The 26,667-nt window shown below is 40.7% G+C and overlaps 1 protein-coding gene across 2 annotated transcripts in view; it reads right to left on the reverse strand.

Moving 5' to 3' along the window:
* Positions 1-26,371, reverse strand: part of kirrel1b (kirre like nephrin family adhesion molecule 1b) — a 99,564-nt gene extending 73,193 nt beyond the window's left edge. The window contains exon 1 of one of the 2 annotated variants that reach the window (XM_008433976.3): positions 25,915-26,371. In XM_008433976.3, the coding sequence (XP_008432198.1) occupies positions 25,915-25,960 (46 nt within the window). In that variant the 5' untranslated portion in view covers positions 25,961-26,371. The remainder of the gene's footprint in view (positions 1-25,914) is intronic. The other variant, XM_008433977.3, reaches the window with a different exon arrangement.
* Between the last annotated feature and the right edge of the window lie 296 nt (positions 26,372-26,667).

The following is a 26,667-nucleotide window of genomic DNA, read 5'->3' on the forward strand; positions in this document are numbered from 1 at the left end:
GCTTTTGATGTCATAGTTTTGTCGTGTAATGATGCAAAGCACACGCTCAGCAGCTTAAGGGAAGGAAGTCTGCGTCCCAAACTGAATCCAGTTAAAGACCTTCGAAGACTGAACACAAAGCTTTGGTACAGTGACAGAAACTTAATAGTGGGAAGGTGTGAGTAGCGTGGATCGAAGAAGCTTTTGTTATCTTTGAAAACTAAACAGTGCCTGGGGTATGGTCTAATTCTATGAATGTCTTCTGTTGTTGTTGTTAGGAAACTTGTTTCAAATTGTTTTAACTGCACAGCAGTGGCTCAGTTTCGATTAAATTCTTGAGATCATTTGATCCCTTTTCTTTGACAAACGATTCATCATCAAATCAAAGACTTGGTGTTTGTCAGAACAAAGATAACAATTTTAAACTAACAGGCAATTAAAGCGAGGGAGACGTATGTTTTAATTGAGAAAGATACAATTACTGAGCACAAATAAAACAACAAAACAAACCTAGATAAAAGATTAATTAACAGGGAAACTGTTAATGAAATAAAAGCAATTTGATTCGGAAAGTTTTGAAGAAACTATTTCAGTTTTGAGGTATTTTTCTGAGACGCAGCAGAATGCTATTTTTACATACAAAAAGAATTAAGAAGCATTTCTCTGTCATATGAGACACATGATGATGGATTCTAGAGACAATGTCACAAAATATGAATTGTAGGAAATACAGTCACCCAGCAGCAATTTCCTGCCCACAAGAGCAGCGTAGCCATCTGTGCATATCTATATTACGTTTTAGTAACATAAAAATAAGTAAATAAAAGTCCAAGCATTGCCTTTCTGCTAAGCATGTCACTCTGCACAGTTTCTTTGGACAAGTTTGTAATTTTTACGACCCGAGCAATGCAAGATAGAGATGAGATTTATTCAACATGTTTAAATGCAACATCACTTTCATCCCGTTGATCCAACAATGCTACTTTATGACATGTTGCACTATGTAGTTGCTCTAGTGACGTGGAGGGGGATAAAGACTCTGACATAACAGAGGATCTGGGCCTTTTTTCACATTGATTCAACTGATGTTTTGTTTTCTGGCTGAGGTAGGGCCAGAAGTGTCAGATTCCCACAGTACGACAACTTAGAACAAAAATCACATCATTATCGCAAAGAGTAAAGTAAAAATGTAAAACATGATCCAGTTGGTTTTGATTTGCTGCAAAAATATGCACTATTAATGATCTCTACTATGCTTATGATTTGTTTCTTAGGAAAAAGTACAGAACAAACACCTGTTTGATTTAGTAATAGTTAAAAATGATTACACTTAATTGCCATTCTGCTGTAGAGTAAAGCTGGAAGTCTAACTGGAAGCTGTGGTTAGTAAGCCAGGCTGTCTGACAGACATGATGCCAACGCTGCCGTTTTAAAAGTGTTTCCTAAAAAGGAGTGAAAGGAAGTGACTGTGACTGTATTTTTCGCAACTGGCAATGTTTCCAAAAAGCCAGCTTTGTCTTTCACTCAAGTGAGACAAAAGGTAGCCTTTCAGCCAGCTGACAAGAAGTGCACATTGCTGGGCATTGCTGCATTACTCGATGCTTATATACAACCACAGAAAACTCTAGTCACGCTGACACTTTTTGTGGGATCCCATTAGTATTAATGGTATGACAAAAATATTTAAATAGTTTATTTTGATAAAAGGACAAAGTCCTAGCCTTTTACTGATGATCACTGATTCTGTGTAAAACACTGAACTTTCAGCTCAAGATGGTCAAGAAAAAAGAAATGAAGCAACTTACTCACCCCTATGCAGTAGGAGGCAAAAGGGGGAAAAGATATGTATATAAAAAATCCACATAATTCATAAAAGTGACTGGAATTCTCTCTTAATTTCTTTACATTTAAACCCAAATGATTTTAAAATACATAAGTAAGATTTAAAAAGAACCATTGTAACTGCAGGATTAATAGATAAGTGAGGCTATTTTCAGCTTCACATAATAAACAACAGCAACAGGGAAAGGAGAAAAATCCTGCTAACTTGTCAAGGTTCACGTTTTGTGATACTTTCTGGCATACTTTTGATAGTTTTTCAAGATATGAAAAAACTCCTACCTTTAGCATTGGTTTGAGTTTTTGTCAACCTACTTTATCTTCCTAGATAAGAAAGTGAAAAACTGTTCTGCCAACTTATTATCGCTCAGTAAGAGCGCAGCAAAGCCCTGCAATTTTGATATCAACAAAGGGCGGCTGTAATCTGGAGCTCCGCTTTGACGACTTCAGAACAAACATGAAGGCCACCAGAATGTTAAGTGCTGCCTTGTCTAACATTAACTCCATTCTCAAAGGTCAGGATACGGCTGAAGCAGTGATGAATCAACCACTTCATTCCTTTGCTTGAACCCCCCCCACTCCCCACCACCACTAACCTCCTTTCTATCGCTACCTTTCTTGATGTATGGTGGTCTAATCCCTCCCCTCTTCTCCTCCATCGTTTCCTGTATATCTCTCTCTTTTCTGCTGTATCCTCCCCTCCCCTCTCGTTTTTCTGTGGCCAGTTAATGGAATGCATGGCATTTCCTCCCTCCTTCCCTCCCCCTCTTCGTCTTCTTCCTCTTCTCTTCCTCTCCTCATCTCCTTCTCCATCCCTGCCTTCTGTAATGAAATGTAAACTTTGACATTTGTTAACTTAGTCCTCCTATCAACAGCTTGCAGTGTCCAGTGGTGCAGGGTTTAGTGTCTCCAGGCTTAAGCTGCACTCTCCCCTCACACTTTTGTTTGTTTGAGATTTTTTTTTCTTTCATTCTTCTCGTTCATTAATCACGTCTTCCTCTCTTACTCCTCCATGGGTTTCTTGTTCTCTTCGTTACTTTTGTTACTTTGTCTCCTTTGCTCCCCCTTCTGTGTTGCTTCATAATCTCCTTTTCTTTCCTCACCCACTTGCTCCTTCTCTCTCCCCCTTAATTCAATTCTCTGCAGACTGATAATCTGGTTTGCCATTCTTTTTTCATTCTCCTATATTCCCTCTTTTATTCTCCAACTTCATTGATAAGATGTTTTGCCCCTTTTTTTCCTCTCCGGCTCGTGTTTCATATTCCAGTCTTCACTGCCTGAATCAATAGCAGTTTTGGAGCTAATTCCACAGCTCTGCATCAATACCCAAAGGCTCTAGTCTCCCCCAGTCACCCCCACCCCCACCAACTCACCCGTTCTGCCTGCCTACTATGAATATTCAAATGCATGCTGTAATAAAGTGGTTTTTCTAAATGCATTAACACGCAGGCGGGAGGATAGAGAGGGGTCTGTCCAAAAGGAGGTTTGAGGGAACGCATTTGAAAAACGATTAACTAAAATAAAGGAAAAGAGGCTTTAGGGGGGAGGGATCATTTGCATCCTTTAGATTTTACTGACTCTCAGGCTTATAAGTCAAATATCATCACATCTTAGAGGCAGAAAACCTGAAAAGCTTGAAAGTCTGAACATCACAATCTACCTTTTCTGTGTTTTAAAGGCGGGTGAGCAATCATAAAGACTTAATTTATACAGAAGAGTCAAAAAAACTAATTTGTAATTCCACATAGGGATGATGATGAATCAGCATATATTACCACACAATCTGAAATGTTTCTCAGTAAATGAAGACATTCATATACAGAAATGTACTGAATGGATGTGTCACCAGAAATGTGGGTGAGTTCTGGGACATCCATTGAAAATAAATTCTAGTGGAAACATATTTTTTCATAGGATGTGAAACAAATGAAACCCTGGATGTAAAGGAAAGAAATCCTTAAAGCTAAAAGGTGAGGACATAAAACAGTTTTTACAAGACTAGGCCTGAAAACTCAAACAGTGACTTACTCAAGCAACAATAGCTGTTGTTTGTGAGCATAAAGTTTCTCACGTAAGCTTTTTTCTGTGGTTTTTACTGTTTACATGTCTTCTGTCAGTCTGCAGATCACAACAAATCAATAACCTTTCTGTCCAAATAATCCGCCTTCAATAATTGGTTGTAACAGTGAGTTGTCTTTTCTCAGTTTCTGTGTCGGTACTTTAGCTTTTCTTCATGAATTAGCTAGTGACCTTTTCATACCCTCAGATATGCATAGTATGCAAACAGAAACTGATTATGTGGAAAAACATGAGACTTGCAGCTCTCTGATATAGATTATAGCTTTTATATTGATTGGGAGCAATGAGATCTGAGTGCAAAGGAGTAACAACACTGCTCTAAATTGGAGTCCATCTGAATCCTGCCAGGATTTTTGGATTACAGTTTTTGTCACATTACAAGCATTATGGATCTGCAACAAATTCAAGTTCCAGAGTTTGCATGTCACTGCTTTTGTCTGGGATGGACGCTGATAAATGCACTGATGCTTCTTGTATACTCACTACAATTTCCATAACTATCAGTAACAACACCGCAAGCCTCAACACACTGAGAAGGAAATGTTGTAATGATATATGCTCTTCATCAGTTCAACGTGATGATGCTGAAATCATTTAATTACTGCAATAGTAAGTACAGATTTGAGGGGGAAAAACTAGCTCACATTTAAAAATAATCTTGGTTTTTAAGGACTTCCAGTGAATCTTTTCAATACCTATTGGATTTTCTACTATTATTATTATTATCATGCAACATTTTCAACAACAATTCCTGATTTTTAAATAAACCTACTGAATACTTTCTTTCTTCTCTTTTTACCCTCACACATTTTCTCCTTTTTTCCATCCATCCATTCATCTCTTGCTCTTGCCTCAAATCCAAAAGTTGTGTCACCATAGCAACAGCTGCCGTCTGTGAAAATTACCCAAATCCCCTCCCTTTTATTTCTTTTTTTTTTCTAACGTTGTGTGTTCCTGGTGACATTCACTGGATGATGTTTTGATGTGGGAGCAAACAAATGAATAGGAGGGGGAGAATAAAAAAAAAAAGAAAGGAAAAGCTGAGAGGAAAGAGGCTGATGGTGGTGGTGGTGGTGGGAGGGTGTCAGAGCAGAGCAGCAGAGCAGAAAGAGGAGAGGAGGGATTAGAGGTGGAAAAGCCCGGTGGCCAGACAAACAGCCAGTGAGCCGGCAGAGAAAAGCAAACACAGACAGGGACTGGTGGTGGAAAAGCAGCCAGACAAAAAGTCATACAGATACATAAAACAAGCAAACAAACAAAGAAAGAGAAAGCAAAGAGAGCTGAGCCAAGGGCACACAAACAGCAGGCGGACGCTGAGAGTGACCCAGTGAGATGGGGCATGATGTGAAACAGGTAGCAGGGAAAGAGGAGACCGACATGTTTCACCATGGTAACACTGAAACCAGCGAGTAAAGAGAAGAGGGAAAAGAGAGGGTGGTGGTGATGGTGTGTGTGAGTCTGTGTTGGTTCAGGGTGTGTGTGTGTGTGGGGGGGGGGGATATAGGAAGCATGCCGTCCCCATGGTAACACAAACGGAGGGATCCGGCACAAAAGGACACACTTGCACACACACATACACACAGAGGAGATGCATTAAGAAGCTGGGAAACCTCATTTTTCATCACATCCCATCCATTTCTGTGCAGATTGGTTTGCATCACTGTGTTTATGTTGTGTGCAGGTGCAAATATACTGTGATTTCATCTAACATGTGGTGAAAAACCTGTGAAATACAATCATGCACCTCAGTAAATCATAATAATGCCAATAGTTTTTATTATTTTAACTCGCAATAATAGATGGTAACCTGAAAAATATGGTAAAAACACAAAAATCATAAGTTAACTGTGATTTACCAAATGATTTCACTAACCACATTCAAGGCTAATTATTGCCAGACTCAGAGAATAAAAAAGTCAGTTCAACAACAAGTTAAGTAAATTATTGTATCAATTTAAAATCTATTATTCTGGAAATAGAATAACAGATGACATGATTATACATTTGTGAGAATCTCAGACATATTGTTTCCTGGCATATGTATTATAAACTTAAGGGAGGTCCTAAATGATGATACAAGATACATTTATCTTGTATCTTTGCTCTCTATCCAACAAAACACAAATTTCACTGGGGGAGTTCCATCACACCCCATTTCACCCCCAGACTATTAACACACGATGTGCTTCGAAAAACCAAAGCTTTCCTTATCTTCAGCCAGTTACTGACTCCAAAAAGCCTTTTTTAAAATTCTGAGTCATTACCAGGGAGCTGGAGTTTTATCTATGAGATGAAGAAAGCATGTAGTTTTGGGAGAAACCCTGATGGATGGTGTAAATCGTTACAGCTTGTAGCGTTATTCTTGGCTGGATGGCGTACAAGGCAGTCTGTTGTCTTATCATGTGTGCGAGACAAGGCCAGATTCCAGGATCATGGCTGAGCCAATTCGGCAAAGACAATCACATTCAATTGAGATAAAGCCTCGGTGGAAATCATGGAGCTGGGAAACTTCCCCAGAAACGCTTATCGGAAGCTGGTAATTACTCTTCAGAAAACACGCCAGCAGATTTGCGACTATTGTACCACTTAATCAGAGCGTTGTGAGAGCAAAAGCACTTGTGGCAGAGTATGTGACGAAATGAGTCAAGTTGCTTGACCTGAATGTGCTGCTGACTACGGGAACTGTCACTGTCAGGAAAAAAAGAGTCACCAAACACAGCCTGAGGATTTACACAAAGAGCTTGTAGCAACAGCACAGTCTCTGCGAGAGCTGTCACCGAACACAATAGAGCATGACATGGGACACAGAACAAAGAGCTAACAGATGCTAACAGCTAATCAGATCAACTGTCACACACTGCTTTCAAATCTCTTCAAGGCAACTTTACATAAATACCAAACATGCAAGTGAAAGTATTTCTACTTCTTGAACAGTTTTGCATTTTGTCATGAAACAACCACACAACTCAAAATATTTCATATAGATTTATGATGCATGGCTTTATTTCTATCAGTACTTGTAGAACCACGTCTGCTGCAATCACTACTGGAAGTCCTTTGGGGTATGTCTCTCCCAGCTTCACAGGTTTAACGTTGTGTTTCTGCTGAAACTTTCACTGCAGTTTCAAGGCTTTTTCAGCCCGAAAGGTTATGTTATGTCAGACTTCTACATGAACTGTTTACGTTCCCAAAGCGACATGCATGTGCAGAAGAAGAACGCTGACGTCAGTCACTCGGCAGGGCGTCGTTTACTGATGTAATAACTGATGAAGTCATTCATGGATCAAATGAGAGTCGATAGTATTGTCACAACAACATACGGTCTTTTGTGGAGCACTGACTGCAACTTCTGTATCTGTTTGGATGCACAATCAGAGCCAAGAGTGGTGAGATTGTGATGTGATGTGCTTTACTGACAGACTTTTTTCAAAAGTTCCTAATTGATCATTTTTGGTCATTGTTTACATCCTGATTTACTACGTCTGGCTTCTTCTGGTGCAGAATTATGACACGTTTCACATCAATGACGTAAAAGTTGGAAAAAAATGCGACCGGACCGTTCAGACTGCAGGAGCTTTAATATCACATATGGAAGTGGCACAGATCAGAGTTTTTCAGGTGGGATAACAAGATTGTTCTAAATGTTTTTATTTAGAATATAATATTTCTGGAACATAAACATTGTTGTATTTAGTCATTAATGCACAACACAGCTCATAACTGTTGTGTTTCCTGTAGCCTATTTTTACATAGGATAATTGCAGAGTGCTGAAGATAGCTGCTGGCTAACTGACTTGCAGTTCCTTGCAGGCTAATGGTTCAGTCGCCATTGGCTATAGCTTAAAATAGACAGTTGATCTGTGTGGGCCAAGTTGAGACTGCAGTACATGCTCCTCATTATCTGCTGTGGTTAATTCGCCACACAAGGATGGACCGTAAAAGCAGAGCAAGACAAAATATATGTAAAAAAAGAAATAGCTCTTTGCTGGCATGTATGAGTGCACTGAAAGCTCATTCCAAAAATGTTAATTTAGCGAGAAAAAAATGAACTGTTCTTGTTTTTCCTCAAAAATAATTAGCCTTGTGCAATCCAGTGTATCAAATTTAGATCAGAATAAATATAGCATAACTGTTTGGGGACTGAGCTGCGTGGATTTGTATGTTTAAGATATTCTCAAAAGACATTTGGACCTTTTCGGTCTACAAATGTGTTCTCTCAGCTCACGATGGAAAAGATGGGGACACAGAAAATGTGTGTTCCACTTCAAACAAGGAGACCAATTACAAGAGATTAAGTAATTGCGTGGGGAATAGTCTAAACATCTTTCTTTTTCAAACCTCATTAATTTAATCCTGCTTTGTATAGTGCACAACTGTGAGCTGTTTCAAAGGACAAATCTCCAAGATATATTCAGTGCTGTTAAGAAAACACAGTTTTACGATGGAAACACAGAAAGCTTAGTGTGAAAAGTTCAAATTCGGTTGAGAAGTGCTACACCCACACTGTAGTGTTAAGGGAAGTGTGTTTGAACTTCTTTGTTTCTTAATTCTAAAACAATATACACACACACACACACACACACACACACACATATATATATATATATATATATATATATATATATATATATATATATATATATATATATATATATATATATATATGTTTGATATTTGTGTCAAGGTCTAAATGCAAAGTTGGAAACATAATAAAATAGCTGCTGCACTGATACCATAATTTGAGCAGGGTAATTATGTTAAAATTAAATATTTCTGCATGACTGTAAAATAAATAATGCATTGACCTGAAGAGCTGTCAGACTTTCAAAACCAAAAGTCCCTGTTATCCCTGAGAAACATGTGCATGGCTGTCTAACAAGGCTCTTAATTCAATGATCAATGGAGTGAATGAGGACTTTAATGATTCAAAAGCACCTCAAGCTGCTTTAGTATTGACAGAGGCCAGCTAGGGGGATTCAAACACCTAGAAAGGAAGGAAAAAAGGCCACCATAAGTAACTGCACATTACTTAAAAACATGGAGCTGATGCAGGCAGCCATAAAAAAGGCTAAAATGTTTTTTAAGCATTCATTACCAACTGTGGATGTCAGCTTCTGCGTCAGTGCAAAGAGAGACTCCACTTACTGCATATTAAGGTATATTTGGTGGTTGAAACAGTATCAGTTATAAGTATTTATAGATGAGCTTTCAGGTATTTTAGTTATTTGCAGGCAGTTGTGGCTCCTAACCCAAGTGAATACCGGGGCTCCACTGAAGTCATTAAGCGTTTTATTTTATATTTTATAGATATTTTATTCCCCACAAATATCGACATTTAGAGCAATTATTAAAAAATTTAAAACATGTGAACTATGAAAAGCAAGGTTGGATTCAGACCCAAATTTGTCTTACCACAGTGAGGGCAACGGTACAGGAAGTAAAGAACAAAAATCAGGGAAATGCAGCTTTTAAATTAGGATTCTTTTGCATCATCCTGTCTTTTTGTGAGTTGGTATTGTTCCTGATTCTTCTATATTTATTAGCAGACATCATGAGCAACGTGAAGCCTCATCTGGTGAGTGTCATGCTACTGCTGTTTTTAACAGAGGCTCTCCTGATTCTCTTCCTTCCTTTTAAAGTCCAGCTGATTTTCAAATCAAATCACAGCAAGCAACAATGTGTATACTTATAGCACTGTGTGCAAAAGATGTTACACTTACACTGGCTTTTCTTGTTTTCCCTCCAGTTTCTGACCATTTTCAAAGGACTGTTTTGTTGTTTGCTAAGCCATGTAAGGGCGGTGAGGTGGGTCGCAGTGCTGCCTCGCAGCAAGAAGTTCCTGGGTTGCAAGGATGATTCATCTCTCGCTGGTCCAGTGTCAGGTCTTTACTGCATTCTTTTTTTTTCCTATTTCATGTGAACTTGACTTTCAGATCCAGTTCACTTGCTGCAGATTTTATCTTGAGCTCTTTAAAGACCTGTAGAAAACTTCAACAACTACTTCTTAAAGGGTCTCTACTATGTAACATAATTTTTGGAGCATTACTTCATGTTAAAATGCTATTCCGTCATCAAAACCATACCAGGGGTGTTGCCTTAATTTAAACCTTTTAATCTCTTGTGGCAGCCAATCAGCTGTGGGAAATGCCTGGGCGGATCTAGCATGACAGTGTTAATTTGCAAAGTCTAATTTCTTATTTGATATTTTTATAACAAATGAAGTTAGATGAGTGAATTGATTGTGGTATAAAGTGGCAGTATGTGGTTGGAAAATACACAATGCTGCGCCTTTAAGACTACTTAAAATATAAAAAAGCTTTTCTATATTGTTCCACTTCTACATCTACAGTTGAGCTCGACATCCTGTGGGCATCCAGGCTGAAGAATTTGGATCCTGAGTCTGGTTCAGTTTCGGATCATCCTGTTGCTTCAGTGCTTTTGGGGAAACAGATCGAGGCCTCTGTGTTCGCAGTCTGGTGAACTTTGGGATTCTCAATCAATTCTCTCTCGCCCTCCCTGCCTCCCTCCCTCCCTCAGCGTCTCATTTCTGACTCTGCACAGAGATGGAGGTCATGTGTGGTCAAGAGCCGGGAATGGACAATCAGAAAGCAGCAATATACCCAGAGCTGTTATCGCTGCAGCTCACATCTCTCCTTTCACACAGGCTCTATAGAGTACAGCCATATTCCCCTGCTCCCTTGGTCTTTATCTCCCTTTTACAGTTATGAGCAGTATAACAGAAGAACTACTTTTTTATTAACAAGTGGCGTAAGGGATATTAATTTCAAATACTTTGACATTTTAATTAATTTTGGGGGCCTACTGTGAATAGATAAGGTTTAATTAAATAGATTTATGTGCCTTTAGAAGTACAATTTAAAGTTAGTCTTTTTACGCGAGCATAAACGGAGAAGGCGTGTAAAATTACGGTTAAAGTGTGAGGCTTTGCAGTGAGACGTGAACAGAGACCTTCAGGCTGTAGACTAGTAACCTGTTAAACCAAAATTGGCTTTTGTTAAATATCAGACGGCGTGTTGCTTGGGAAGATTTTGAGCTGTTAGAGAACTGCTGGAAACGGTAAAGAAATGACAAAAGTGACGTTAGTTCCTTGTAATTAATGGACTTGAATGCAGGAACAGCTGTTAGCTCTTTATGTATTTTCCATGTCTCTGAAGACTCGTTTCATAAACATCTCCCACACATAGAAACTTCAGTATGAATACATGCAGACATTCAGAGGACAAGTTTGTTTGTTTTATTACGCCTGCTAACAGCTGTTATGCTCTAGCTGCAATTATTGCTGCTGCTACCTTTTGAATTGTTCCTCCACATTTTTATCTTTTAATGGAAGCTACACCTCGTCCAGTGCCTCTCTGGACAGAGTCACTGATGAGTCTATTTCTGCAAATAATCATGCACTCTTTGTTTTGCTCATCCTCTGAAGGACTCCTGCATCGGTGCATCTGTGTTAAACTGTGTCGCTTCCCTGAATGGAAACCCTGATGGAGTCTTTAAAGTACGCATTTTATTCTTTTTCCCAAATATGGTACACCTCACCCAGTTGAATTGCTTTTAGTTGTCCTTTCTGCACTTATTTTTATTTATCATAGAAATGACTTCTGTCCCAATGCTTCTGCATTTATTTATCATGGACAAATCCATTGGAAAGGCTGCTGTTGGAATTGATTTAGTGTTTATTTTATTTTTCCAAAGAAAGTACCCCTGACCTGATGCGTCAGCGTGTTTTTCTACATTTCTGCAGTTTGCGTAGAATCCGGCTCAGGTTTGAACTGGTCCTGCTGAATGTTTCTTCCTATTGAAGTGAAGTTGTTTCTCTCCACTGTTGCCATGTTCTTCCTTAAGATTGGAAAACTTGACGCAATTGGCCGGGTTCGAGTGAGATGGATGACTTTAGACCAACTGGCTTTAGCTGACTTTCATTGTAATGAATTATAGTTAAACTCTAATCCACCATTTGTACTTAAAATCTGAATGCGACTGCATGATTGTGTGGTTTTGAAATTAATTTGTTTGGTTTTAATTAAATTTGAAGCTCTATCAATATATTTTGTCTTATAAAATCCCTTGAAATGACATTTTTTTGTAATGTGGCACAATATAAATAAAACGAAGGTGTAGTAAAGATAAATTAGACCTGTTTGCCTTTTAAAGTGCCTTAAAATTATTATTTTTTTTACAATGTGGGTTAACTAAATAAAATGTACTCAATTGAACAGATGATCAATGTGGAATACCAGACCTAAATCCTTACTGTTGGAAGTGACATGGACCTCTAAACAGGGACATGACATCGTGTTTGACATTTGTAGCCTAAAAGTTTGTGATACCTCCCCTTAGCAGTATTACAGGCTTTCCACTTGGCACAGTCACAAAAACAGCTGGAGGACATATCAAACACAAAAGGCTTCTGCTGACACAACCCAGACAGACATTTTCTTTATCAGAATTCCAAAGTGAGGATTCTTCATGCTTTACCTCAATCTCAGCTGGGGCTTTTCACAACAAAACCCATCTTACTTTTTCAGGGCACCGTTTTATATTCGATCTGGCTCCGTTTATCTGGCTGGGTCAATCATAAAAGTAGGATGTAGCAGGACGAACCTTGCAAGACGCTCCTGAATTGCTGTCTTTCAGATACATGTCCAGCTGCAAGTTTGTTACAAAAGCTGACTTTAAACCCCTCCTACAGTGTGACTTACAGGGCCATAACTTCAGAGCCGTGACCAAAGCTATTGCCGTAATTGTTTTGAGCCGGTCATCTTTCATCCGTGACAGCCCAAAATTGCACAGGCTACACCTGGCTTTATACAGTATAGTGCCACTAAGCCCCTGCTGTTATTGCTGCACAGAGGCGAGCCTGGTCTCACTCCTAACCTGCCATGTGTGGCTGCTTTGTTAGGATGCCCTGAGATGACACTGTGGTGCACTAGGCAAAACTTTAAAAGTATTTATGACGTTTTCCAAGCGCTAACATCATTTCTGCAGGTTATGAATTCAAATTACCAGCCTTTAGCCCAATTCAGCACATGAATATTTAACGTCTTTATCCTTTTCAGAATAATTAGCTCAGCATGTAAAAAAGTGACTTACTGCTGTAAGTGACTTAGAAAGTCAATGTTAAAATATTTATGGAAGAGAAAGAATACTATTCTGTAAAAAACAACTAGTACAAATGGTGGAAATATGAAGTGTTTTTTTAAATCTAATTTCTTTTTATAACTTAGTTCTGACCTGTTAGTATTTAGCCTAGCACTCCTTTAGCCAAGCATGCCCAGGACCTTCCTGTTAATAGTGCTGTCATTATTGATGATATAGGTGTAGATGGGTATTAGAGCGCTTTTGATTGGAATCCCCCTGACATTTATAGTTGAAGCGCAGAATAAATGTACGTTTTCTCAGAGAAGTGTAACATGAGTCCGTCTCTCCAGATCTTTTGGTCGCTTTTGATTCTGACGTCACTTCTCAAGTTCTCTTTGTGGCTCTACGACACGATAATCTGCTGCCGAATTTTAGGAGCGATGACTTTAGGCAGTTATTCCATATTTAGACATTACTTGAGAACAAAAGGCAGAATTATTAAAGTGCTTCTCTAAAGTATTGTCAGTAAAGCAAAAGCATTTCTTACCCTAACTATTCAGCTGAAAAGACTCGAGCTAGTTGGCCCAAAACAACTCTTTCTACTTCCAATAAGGCAAACTGAAAAAATCGAAGCGAATCTCATTAAACTTTTCCCAGCTCAACTCTGAGTGCTGCCCCTTCACTTGTCCTTCGCTTGTTTTATACCTTTTCTCCTATCTGTTTTTTTTTCCAAGTTTCTCTTTTAAAGTTATTTTCTTCCCTCTTCCTCCGTTGCTATGGTAACTCTCTCCCTCCATCCTTCCCTCGTCTCTCCGGTGCACCCCCACTTTCCCCTCATCTCTCCGGTGGCTGGTTGGATGGTTGCTATAGAAACAGACTTATTTAAAAGAAGAGCTAAGAAATTATCTTTTTTTTTCTCTCTCTCTCTCTCTCCTCTTGCTTCCTCTCTCTTTTTTTTCCCTCTCACCCCGTCGTGCCCACCTCCCTCCCTCGTTTGCCCTCCGATGCGTTTGCCTCAATCAGAAGCAAACAGACCTACTCTTTTTATTTTCCTTTGGGCCCCGCAGCTTATTGTGGCTTCACACACAGAAATCCACAAAGTGTGTTTGCGAAAGTCTTCCCAGAGTGCATTAGGCCCTTTCCGTCGGGAGACATCTTGACGTCTCGCAGTGGAAAACACAGATACGAATAATAAAATTAGCCGTGAAATCATTTCAATTAGCTGCTTCAGTTTCTAGGCCCTTGTTGACTCACTGTCACGCTGTCATGGCTGAGTAGTCACGTTAATATTATTAGTAACACCTTCATTTCTCCTATGATAAGTTAATATTTGCAGCAGCGACACCCTGTCGCAAACAGCAGGGAGAACAAACAGCAGAGGTGCACCTCTTGGTTTAATCTGCTTTCCAGAACAATGACAGATTTCCCCCTGACATAATCTCCACCTGTGACGCCACAACTTCATTTATCGCCAGGAGGACAAGCAGTGTGACGTCACCGCCCCCTTCGGTGCCACCTTCGCTTATCTCTCCAGCGACCGAGGGTAACAGGCTTCACCGAGGGGGAGATACTGTCACCCCCCCACCGAAACCTCACAGAAACCATGCTTCTTCTTCTTCTTCTTCTTCTTCCTGCTCCTCATCAAGCCTCAGCGAGTCAAGTGGAGCCCGGGTGTTATCACTTCCTGATAGTTATCGACTTACATTAAAACATAAGAGCAGGGCGAGCAGCAACAGAGAGATAGACAGACAGACAGAGGGAGGCTGGAAACACAAACAGAGTGGGTGGTGATGGATCCCAGCTTTCATCATCTGTAATCTTCTTGTCCATCTCCATCTTTAAAATTGCTGCTGCTTCTTTCTTATCACTGCTTACAATCTGCCAAAGGAACAGATTAAAAGGATAGAGATCCACTGAGACTTCAATAAGGAGAAGAAATAAAAAGCAACATTATGCCCACTCAAGAAAGCCACTTGGTTACAGATGCTTAGTTTCAGATAAGCAAATTAAGTTTGGTAATATTCGAAAGATGGCGAAATGTAACATGAAAGTGGGACAAGTTGATATGGAGTATGTTGGGTGTGAAATTAACATAAACTTTAGTTTTAATTGGGGGAAAAAATGGGTTTGTAATGGATTACAAACTAGTTTGTATTTTTTCCAAACTATATTTATCTTTGCTTCTTATCTTTGATGTGTCAATTATACATTACCGAAGGAGTAAAAGTAATTAAATTTAGTATAAAATTAAAGTTTTTGAAAGTAGCCAACTCTTGGTCAGTTTTGATTATCTGGCAAGTTGCAGCTTTGGCTTCTGGAGGAGGAATCACAGTGCAGATACAGATAAACCTGATGACTCCAGGCCTATTAAGAATTGGCTCAGAATGTCGTTAGCGGTTTATTACCTGGAAAGAGAGCGAATGAAGTGACTAAATCATCTACTGGATAACATATCTGTTAGCCAGCTGCAGCTCAGTTTTTCTCTGAAATGCACCTTTGTGTCAATGAACCAGTTTATGTTTTGTGCATAAGTATCTGTGTAATACAGATTTTTTTGGCGCTACTAAAACTAAAACCAGAATTGACACTGAAAGCGGATGTCTGCTTGAGTCTTCCCAAAAAAAACGAAAAAACGTGCAAACAGAGCAAAAACTACAGTTTATTTGGATGCAAATGAATAAACATGACTCTCCACACGTCACAATTTGCAAGTAGTTTCTGCATTTCTCAGTAAAATGTAGTTTTCAACATCTGGAAAGGCTCCTAAAACGCACTTTTAAAGCTCTGCCTCTTATACACAACCCCTGTAGTCAATTACTGAAAATGCTAATGTTAAAATGTGAGCAATCTGTGAGTTAAGCTCTTACTTTAACGAGTAATTGTTCCATTGATTGTGCGGAGAAACGGCATCACGCTGTTACATAAGGTCCAAACTCACACATACACGAACACAAACACTTAGCCAGCAGCATCCATAATCCGGGGCTAAGACAAAAGGGAAAACCTTGTGATAGTGATCTTGTAATGGATTAGATTGATTTAATTCACTGTGCAGGACAATTTCTCATTCTTATTCCTCAAGATGTCTCTGAATGGATTTTACGTGGGAGGCCCATTCAATTGTTCTCTCTCACCTCCACACACGAGTCTGTCAGACAGACGAGTGAGGGAAAACACAGGCAGACAAAGAAACGGAGAGACACTGAGGGAAGAAGAAACATAAACTACCTCCACACTCGGCTCATTTGATCTCGTGGGCCTTTTTCGTTGACATTTTTCCTCGTATGAAAGGAAGCGCTTTCATGCTTTTTGCTGCTTTTATGCTTGATGTCTGCATTTCTTTGAAAGATTCTCCTTGGAGAGGGTGGCCGGTTTGGTTTCTCACATTCACTTCCAAAAAATATATTTAAAAAAAAAAGAAAAGCTGAGAAGGGTTACTTCCAGCCTTTTATCACTTTTATTGAATACTCACGCAGAGAAAGGAGACCCACTTTATTTATCCTTGGAGGGCTGAGGACTCGGTTTGAGGGCGGCATTTTGTGCATTGCAGCGTGCTCCTCGGAAATCTTCTGGAAATGCCTGGAAAACTACAGGCTCTCCTTTCCCAGGAGAGCTCCGTCTATAATAGGGCTGGCTGTTTCCCTCTGCTCCCTCTCTGCGACCCTCTAAACATAAATCTCTGCCCCCCAACACTGTTCTTCTACTCCTTCACTGCCATTCGGCTCCCACATTTAACTCCCTTCAGCATTCGCAATATCTCATCTCCTCTCTCTCTTTATCAGCTTCTCCTTTTCTTATGGTCCCGCTCTCCTACTTTTGTTTTTTTTTTTGTTCACTGCAAAATCCTCGTCTGATTCCCCCCTTCTCGTTTCTTGTCTTCCCCTTCTTTGATGGTGTTCTTTCCACGTGATTTGGCTGCTCCAGAAATATCGCTGCTTTCTCGTATCCTACCCTTCTTTATTTCCATTCCTCTAATGTGTCCCCCATCTGTTTCCACCTTGTTTAACGATCCTTGTTTAACCATCATCTCCACTTTGCTGCCCTCTTTTTATTCATCCACCCCCTCCCCACCAGCCACCTGTCTTTCTCCTTAGTTACTGTGCTACTCAGAGTTTTACATAAACTCATCTCAGCCACGATTCTCATCTTGATTCTGTGCTTTTAGTGATTCATTTAAATCCTCATCATAAACCCGAAAGCTAATTTACCTTTAAAAATGTTTTGTGTCTGTTTTCTAAAAATGGCAGACTCAAAATTACGAATAAAGCCTCAAATGCACACAACATGACTGATTAAGTTAATTGGACGTTTGTACCTGAACTTCATGCTTTTTGTAACCATCAAGCTTCATTCTGGCTCTTTAATAGAAAATAGTAATTATCCAAAGAAGAGTGGTCTTAAGTATTTTAGCACCGTTCAAAACCTTCAATTGTAGTTGAGTTCAGGGTTTTCCAGAAGCTTGAAGTCAATCTGCTTCATCCAATTCAAATCAACCACTTTTTCAATTTCAGGTGAAAAACAAATTGGTTAAAATAATCAGGACTAGTTCAGGAACCACAATGACTCAACCCAGCTATGATCCAGAAATGGCTTTAAATCAGTGTCACCATTGACTCTGTTCTCATGGAAAAGTTGAAAGCTTTCTGAAAAAGAGATTTTTAGAAGGATGAACCATCTGGTCTGAGCAGTGGTGACCACAGCAAACCAAAAAGTTTGGACACTAACTCTAAAGCACTAATCACATATATTAGTTCCACTAATGCTAACAAATTATATCTGCCGTTGAATTGCAATCCTCAAACACCTATTTAATTTGAACATATTTTACGTGCTCTGTAATGTCATTAGACATATTTATATTGAGGCTGTATCTTGTTCTCTACTTTGTGCTTTTTTTTATTGGTCTTGTTTTTTGTTGTTCTTCTAATCTAGGTCTTTATTGGCCAGATTAAAAGTGCCCACCAGAATGTTAAGATTGAGATTTTGGAAAGCTCAGATTGTAGTTATTGTAAAATGAAAACATGTTTGGACCCAGAAACCAACCAATAAAAAACCTGTGAAGAGTCGTGGTGAAGGCCAGAATGATGGCCAGATGTTAACGAGCACAAAAAGATCGGAGAGTTTGATGTTTTTTAAAATTCATTTAAGATGTGTAGCATCATCACTCTGCCCTGTTCCAACAGTTCAGATGTTTATTTTCCTCTTTGTGCTCTCCCTTTTCTGATTATTTTCACATCTTACCAGTTTGTAAACCCATCTTTTCTCATTCCCCCGTCTTGCTTCGTCTTTTTTTCTCTGACATTTTTACTCCTACCTAACTAACCCTCTTCCTCCTTCACACTGAATTTCTCTCCATCTGTTTCTTCAGCTTCTACCCTCATCAGCCCCTTTTTTCTTCCTCCTCCATCTCTCCCTGTCCTCCTTCTCCTTCCTTTCCCTCCGAGTCTTTGGCTCAGCTCCCATTTGGGCTGACATATCCGCCAGATTGACGGGTGTCAGTCCTAATATGATCCATGCCCTCTGTTGAAATCTGCATACTCTTTAGCCTCATCTATCCGCCCACGCATGAACACTGAAGCACACAGAAGCACAGAAGCAGAGGTAGACGAGCAAAGAGGGGGATTCCTCACCATTACCCCGTGATTTGGGTGTCTTGTAGTGAATTAGGCAATGGATAATTATGTTTCTTACTTTATTTATTATCTTAATTGCTGTTTCTTGTCACTTTACATCACATATCTCGTAGCATAAGGATATTAGATGTGTCAGGTACTGCAAGGCTTTGGGATCAAGCAGAAGACACACAAATACACAAAGCTCCGCCTGGCGTCACGATGTTTGAGCCCCCGCTCTGCTTTTAAACAGGGCTTGCTGCGCTGCTTTTTAATGATTTTCATTTGAGAGTACAGTGTTCTTTCGTGGAAGTAGATTTTTTACCATCCAATTAGAGCAACAGAAGCAGTCGACCCGATATTCTTGCTTTTCATGGCACGTTAAGTACAGCCAGCCACTAATAGCCGAGGTCCGGGGCTTTGATTTATTCTGAGACCGCCTGAGCAAAAAATGCTCATCAGTGCTGAAACTCTCCAAAGACAGGAATTCATTAGATTTTTATAATGTAGTGGTAGTAACATTGCTTTTTTTCCTCTAATATGTATTCACTACATGTTGAATACATACTTAAATGTGAGCTCCTGCACCGTGACTAAGGACAAACACTGTTCTGTAAGATCTTAAAGAAAACACAGAAGAAGCCCACAGCTCCTCCCAAGCTGACTTTTAACTTTGTACAGAATGAGGTCTAACAAAATGTGCTTAACTGAATTCAGCAGTTCTTTGCTTTAGATAATGGCAGCCATTGTAAGGGAATGCCCGCTGGCTTCTGGGAAAAACAATAAAAAATCTCTGCTGCAATCTGTTGAGGAGGGTTAACTGTTGCTCAGCAGGATCTCCTGCAATCAGAAGGTTGTAGGTTCTATTCCAGCTTCGTCCTGTCACAAGTTGATGAGCTGCAGGGCAAAGCCCTTAACCTCAAGATCTACAATCAGTGTGTACATCAGTGGGCGTTTGTGAATGAATGGCTGAATGTGTCTACACTCAATTCTTACGTCTTTAAGTCTTGACTGTAGTCAATGTTCATTTTAATTATGAAGCACTTTAAAAACAGCTATTTACTGCACCAAAGTGCTTCACACAGTGGCGTGTGCAGACATTTTTGTGGTCAGGTGTTGAAGTGTAACAAGGCCACCTTGTGCGTCGCCTGGAACCGGCGGCTGCCTTTGTAATGTGATATTTTATTACAGGCACAGCTTGAATGGTGTGTGTATCTATTTCAAATCAACAGCTGTCTGATGCAGATGTTCAAAAATATTCCAACACTCTAGCTTGGTTTCTCTAACAATCAAATTGGCTTCAACAGGACAACGTACAGCAATAGCAAAAAATTAAAAAGAGAAGAAGAGAAAAGAAAAAATGGGCTAGTTCAAAGATCAGAAACTTAACTTGGACTTTATTTTGCTCAGACTTAAGCAAACGTTTTTTTTTTTTTTATATCACAAAATATCCTCTGCACCATAAAACCTCCCCAAGAAAGTTAAAGCAACTTGTTCTTACAGATGAAGAATGAGTTGAGAAACTCAAGTTCACATGTATGATGCCAAAGCAGATGAGCAAATACTTTGGGCGACGTGGTGAGTTTTCATTTTGTTAACTAAACAGAAAAATCTAAACAGCAAGTGGATCAGATCCTAATCTCTTGGCTTTTTGCACAACAGGTAACAAATAAAAACCACCTGTCTTCATTTCATACTTTGAGGATGTTCAATGTGGGGAACATTGGAAAGTGTTAAAATGTAATTTCAAGAGTCTTGAAATCTGGTGAATCGGCTGCACAGTGGAGCAGTTGGTAGAGCTGTTGCCTTGCAGCAAGAAGGTTCTGGGTTCGATTCCCGGCCCCAGTCTTTCTGCATGGAGTTTGCATGTTCTCCCTGTGCATGCGTGGGTTTTCTCCGGGTACTCCGGTTTCCTCCCACAGTCCAAAAACATGACTGTCAGGTTAATTGGTCTTTCCAAATTGCCCCTAGGTGTGAGTGTGTGTGTGTGCATGGTTGTGTGTCCTGTGTGTCTCTGTGTTGCCTTGTGACAGACTGGCGACCTGTCCAGGGTGAATCCGCCTCTCGCCCGGAACGTTAGCTGGAGAGGCACCAGCAACCCTCCCGACCCCACTGAGGGACAAGGGTGTAAGAAAATGGATGGATGGATGAAATCTGGTGAGGTAAAGGAAGCAACTTTATGTGCAGACAAACGGCAGATCTTTGACCTACAACTTGCACTTTGGGAGTATGTGAAGTTGTGTGATAAAGCCATTTACCAGCAAATAAAACTACGTTAATACATAAAAAAAAGTATTTCATAAATTTCAATGGCTTACAAATGTTGAAATTATGTGAAAAATTTTACTTTTCCTTAAAATTGTCTCATTATTTTAGCTGTAAATGTGTAGAGATGAGCTGCATTTTGCATCAGAATAGATGTTAATAAGAAAATGGAGAAGCTTCTCTACACGTTGTTTTTCATATCAACTAAGCGAGCCGCAGAGAAACAGGTGAAGAAGATGTTGCAGCACAGGGAGAGATTGGCGTCCCTCAGGGGATTAACTAAGTTATTTATATATCTATCTAATAAATCTTGTTTTGACCTCAAGCCCAACCTGCAGGTCGGCTGTATCATTTGCAGCAAACCAGGAAAAGCCAAGCTTATCCTTCCTATAACTACCTGTCTGTAAATACTCTAGAATAAATCTTCTCTCATGAGACAGCTCAGATAAAATTTGATAAAATCATGCTTTGTGTTGTTGCAAAACTGCAATCCATTAATATGACAACATCCTCTAATCTTTACATGTTGTAAAAGGAGGGGAAAAAATGCTTGACTTTATCCACTTCCCATCTAATCTGGGAGTATTTCTGTTGTTTGACTATTCAGAGAGGAATCACAGAGAGGATTAGTTAAATCAAGAGGTGCCAACAGATTGTAGGTCTGGGAAGTTTCTCCATCACCATGAATGATTGCTAGCCTACAAGTCCTGAAGGTTAATCGCTGTGTTTTGGGTACCAGAAGACGTTAGTCAAGTATTTGGATGAGAGGTGGAGCATTTCAGGAACCTGAAGGAAGTCTGGTTTCTTTTAACATAACACTTTTATATCATAAGAGGATCTCTAGACGGCCCTGGAGCCCAGTTTAGGTGTAAATCTTTTGCTAATCTAAACCATCAAACATTAATGGTCCAGCTAGGTTGCTATCTGAGGCAAAAAGCTCCATCTTCTCCTCCGTCATTACTTTCTGAGCTCTCCTCTGTTTATCCTCAAACATCCCCTCTTGTCAACAGATTAGGACTGAGCCCCGCTGTCTCTTCCTTTCTTCATCTCCCCCTGCCTCCATCTCCCTGTCTTATGGCCTGTCTCTTTCTATCTGAGGCTCTGCCCTGCTCCTGTGACGGAATAAAAGAAAGAGAAGAGGAGGAAAAGGGAGCAAAAGAAAGTGGATGCATGTGGGGGTCGTCGGAGGAGATGGGACAGGTGCTTGCGGTGCAGGAATTGCTTTGCTTGCCTCACTTGCATGATCAGGCGGCAGAAATGTTCGGCTCAAGCAAAACTGCTGCTGGAGAGTCGAAAATGAGCCTCTTTCTTCGCCTGTGGCCAGACAGGCGCTGGCAGCGCAGCGGTCGACTGGCGACATATCAGACAAACATACAGGGCCGAGCGGTAATTACAGGGACCCACAGATTATGCCTGGTCAACCACACGGAGAAGCGGTGGGTTTGTGCGAGAAAGCCACCAGACTGAGCAGTAAATCAGAGCGGCAGCCTGAGCTGTCAGCGGCGGAGAGGCAGGCAGCAGACACCTGGAAGAGTCCAAACAGGCTAAACACACATTAGGCTGCAGCTGCTGGATGTAGGGGACGGATTCACGCTGATCACATTTACAGGCTTACACCGGCTCAGCAGGAGACACCGATGCTCCGCTCTGTTCTCCTTCTGTCTGCTCTCTCCTCCCTTTGTTCTGCTGCTTCGGTTTTGTCCTGCTCTGCTCAGTTCTTCTTGCCCATTTTTATCTCTTTGGAGTTTCAAATTTTGTTCTGCCTGCTCTCTTTGTGTCTGACATTGCTCTGCTGTAAACATACTTTCCTCTGCTCTCTATTGTTTTGTTTTGATGCCTTATCTCTCTTGTGTCTTGTTCTTTTTCCATTATGTACACCCTCACTTCAAACCGCCCTGATCTACTTTATCCATGTGTATTCCTTTTAAGCCAACCAACAACAGAATACAAAAACCCTCAGCTTTTCCCAGAGTTACTTCACTGATGCTTTGAGCAACAGAGCTCTGTTGTACGTTACCCTTACTACATTATGCTATAAGCACAAACTTCAATGTATTTTATTGAAATTTTATCAGCAACATGAAGTAGTGTGAAACTTTGAAGTGGAAGGTCTCTGATGTTTATTAGAGAACATCAGTGAACAAACGGCATCATGGAGACCAAAGAACAGCAGATAAATCGGGAGGAAGTTGTTAGGTTCAGTTCAAATCAAGGTTAGTTAACAAAACAAAATTATCTGCTTTGAACATTTCACAGAGCTCTGTTCAAGCTGACTTATAATTGCCTGTTTTAATCATTCAAAAACCAAATATACCTTATTATGCATTATTTTGTGGAGAGGAAGCCATTTGACAACACAGTGCTTCCTTATTTCCGCTCTTAGAGACGACAGCTAAGGAAGATGAATGATGCTCCTGGATTGGCTGCTTTGCAAACACCAGCCAATAACGCATTAAGTTGTGCAAAGTTGTTTTCGCTTCCCAAGCTGGATTTTGTTTAGAATACTATATATATATGTTGTATGAAAAAAAAAAACCTCATAAGTAGGCAAATTTTCCAGTAATAATTTGGAGTTACATTCCACAAAAACATCTGTGAATACTGAACTGGCTGGATGTCTGTCCACTGCATGCAACAACCAAAGAAGACAAAGAGATCATGATTACAGTTTAGCAGAGGTATACGATGTGGAAGAGGTCACTCTGACCAGAGGAGACCAAAGCTGCCACAGACCTGACTGTGAAATCAAGATGTGTGGCTAAAAACTAACTGCACATCATCATCTACACACCATTAAAACATGGAAGCATCACGCCGTGGCAATGATTTTCTTCAGACAGCGTGAAGAAGTTGGTCAGATGTTTCAGCAAAGACAGAACTGAAGGAAAACCTGCAAGATGCTGCAAAAGACTCTCAATTCAAGGCTAGAAAATGTCTCTGAAAGACTAACCACAATATAAGTGTTTTATATTAGTCTATGTCGATCATTGTCTATAATCATTAATTCATTATTTTTATTTTAAATATCTGAGATACTGCTAATCTAGCGCCAGGATCTTTCCTGCATATCCACAGTTTTCACTCCACACCATTGTTGTGTATTTTTAAGCACTTATGTGCTAGCTACTCACAAATACTCCTCTGCCTGCATTTCCCAGAATACTGTGCGGTTCTGGATCAGAGTTCAGTGAATGTGCTATACATTGAATTTTGAATATTCTATCAGATGTTTTATCTATTGATGTTGATCACATGTCTGTTGCGATATATATTGTGATTGATTTATTGTCCAGCCCTGCGATTATTCAGCTGGAGTTTCATTGAATGGTGTAGATGAAAGTATATTCATGTGTTCAAATGGCCTAGTGAAAGTTCAGACTTAATCTAATTAGTAATCTGCTACTAGACTTGAAAACATACGTCTATCTTTAAACTACCTCAAGTTTGGATGTTTTACAAAGACAAATGTGTAAAAATGTTCAGCCTTTAGCTGGAGAGACTTTCTCCAAAAGCAGCAGCTGTAATTGCAGTAAAAGGTGAATTAACAAAGTATAGACTCAGCGAATGCTTTTTTGAGGCGTCACAGACGGTAATCAAATTTTTAGCTCTCAGACATTTCATTTCTGGTAAATGTTCCCAACCTGACTATCAGAAATAAACAGTGAAGCCAGGCTGAGCCTCGGCCTCATCCATCACGTTCCACTCAGGTGGTCAGGTGTGCTTCAGCCTGGGAGCTCCTCTGACTGACTGTCCAGGCAGATCATCGTCTGTGGTTCATCACACCGGCGGCCCGCAGCAGCAGGGACCCAGGTGATGCAGGTACACACACAAATGCACGCACACACACACACACACACACACACACACACACACATACAGGACTCCGTATAAGGCTGAACTGTTCATATCAGACCACCTCAATAAATCACTCCTGTCTTTGGAGGCATGGCTGCTCCCAAACTCAAACACACACTCAGCCTGTCTCGGTTGATGTGTGCCAGACTGCGTGTGTCTAGAGAGAGGGAGCGAGGGAGGGGGTAATCTATCAAGGTGATCGATAAAAAGGGGCATTAATATTAGTAATAGGGCTCTTCTCCAGTCCAGTGAATATGTCTCAGTCTTTCAGCTAAAATATGAATTTTTCTTGGCAGCTGCGCAGGAAGGCCTCATTCATGTGCACCAGGCTCTACCTGCATGCAAAGAAAAAAGATGCACACACACTTACACACACACACACAACAGCTTTCTCTCTCTAGGGACACTTGCGTTGCTCTTTCTACTCTCACCAGACACACACACACGCACACGCACACGCACACACACACACACACACACACACACACACACACACACACACACACACACACACACACACACACACACACACAAAACACACCAGTGTGACTACAGGCACGTGTCTAGCTCGTGCGCGCACGCATTGAAAAATGATCCAATGAGCCTGATGTTAAAGCCCAGCGACCAGACTGTGCATTAGATCCTCGCCTCATCAATCATCCCCACACTGACAGCTTATGCGCAAATTGTGCGTGAATGCGCGTGCGTACGTGTGCTGGCGTTGCGTTGACCCGCACCGCATTTGTTCCAGCCAAATCTACCCATTCATGCGTTTTAAAGGTCACGTCAAGGCAATGTCGTGTGCAGATGGTCCAGATCTCTGCCCAAGAAAACGCGTAACGGAAGAAAAAGGAAAGCGCCGATTGCGCCTGGATATGAGCAGAGACAACCCCCCCCCCCCCCTCCCCTCTCCCCTCCCCCCGTCCCCCCAAAAATGATTTTTCCTTCCCGTCTGTGGGGATGTATGAATGTTGCTCAAATCTGAAGCACTAGTTCCACGCACGCGCGTGGATTTTAATGCCAGGCATAAAAACGCGCATTGCAAGTATAGTGCCATGAGATATAAAGAGACCCTCAGAGCGCACAGCCGCAGAAGGAAAACAAAAGAAAACAATTAATAGCAAACTTTTCGCTGATGTCCATCGTTCTTTTGTCTCTCAGCTCTGGATCCTCATCGTTTACTCACCTTGGTTGAAAGCGAGTGCCAAAGTTAGGACCCACAAGCCTGGCATGGTTCAGCCGAGCGCATTCAGATTCCTCGCCTCCGCTCCGTTTCTCTCAGAAAACACCATCAATTCCTGCAGAGCGGCTGAGTTTAACAGTAATCCTCTCTGAGTCATGAGAGTCAAACAGGACACATTTAGAGGAAAAAAAATCCCATGCTTCTTTCTCCTTTCCTCCAATTACTTCCCACTTTTCCCGTGCGTAAAATAAACCTGTCTCCACTTTTTCTGTTGTTGTTTTTGTTTTGCTGGCTCAGTCCGCAGCCGCTGTCCGCGCTGCGCTCTGGATCCCCATTTAAACAGTTCTGAATTCCTTTCTCCCTCTTCTAACCCTCTCTGTCTCTCTGCGTGTCTCTGCCCCCCTCCCCTCTCACAGACAATCAGTAGCACACATCCCCTCTCTCATGTACTACCAGCACCTCCACGCCTCCCCTCTCCAAATCTCAGTTAATGCTCCACAGAGGGGCAGGGGGCAGGGGGCGCTGCAGCGACGGCGCCAGGAACAGCAGCGGTCTGGCCCTCACAACTTCAACTACGAGATCCTTTAAGTTTAAAATCTGAAGATTACTATGGAAGTTATTGATGGATAATAATGATTATTGGAGAGCACGAGCAGAGTGTTTGCTGAGAAATTATTTCCAGCTGCTAATTTGTGTAAATTCCAGAAATGTGTGAGTGCTCCATCAGTGATTGTATCGTTTCAGAATTCGGATAAC

Source organism: Poecilia reticulata, chromosome 17 (genome assembly GCF_904066995.2).
Source record: "Poecilia reticulata chromosome 17, P_reticulata-male-v2, whole genome shotgun sequence".
In the NCBI taxonomy this organism is placed as follows: Eukaryota; Metazoa; Chordata; class Actinopteri; order Cyprinodontiformes; family Poeciliidae; genus Poecilia; species Poecilia reticulata.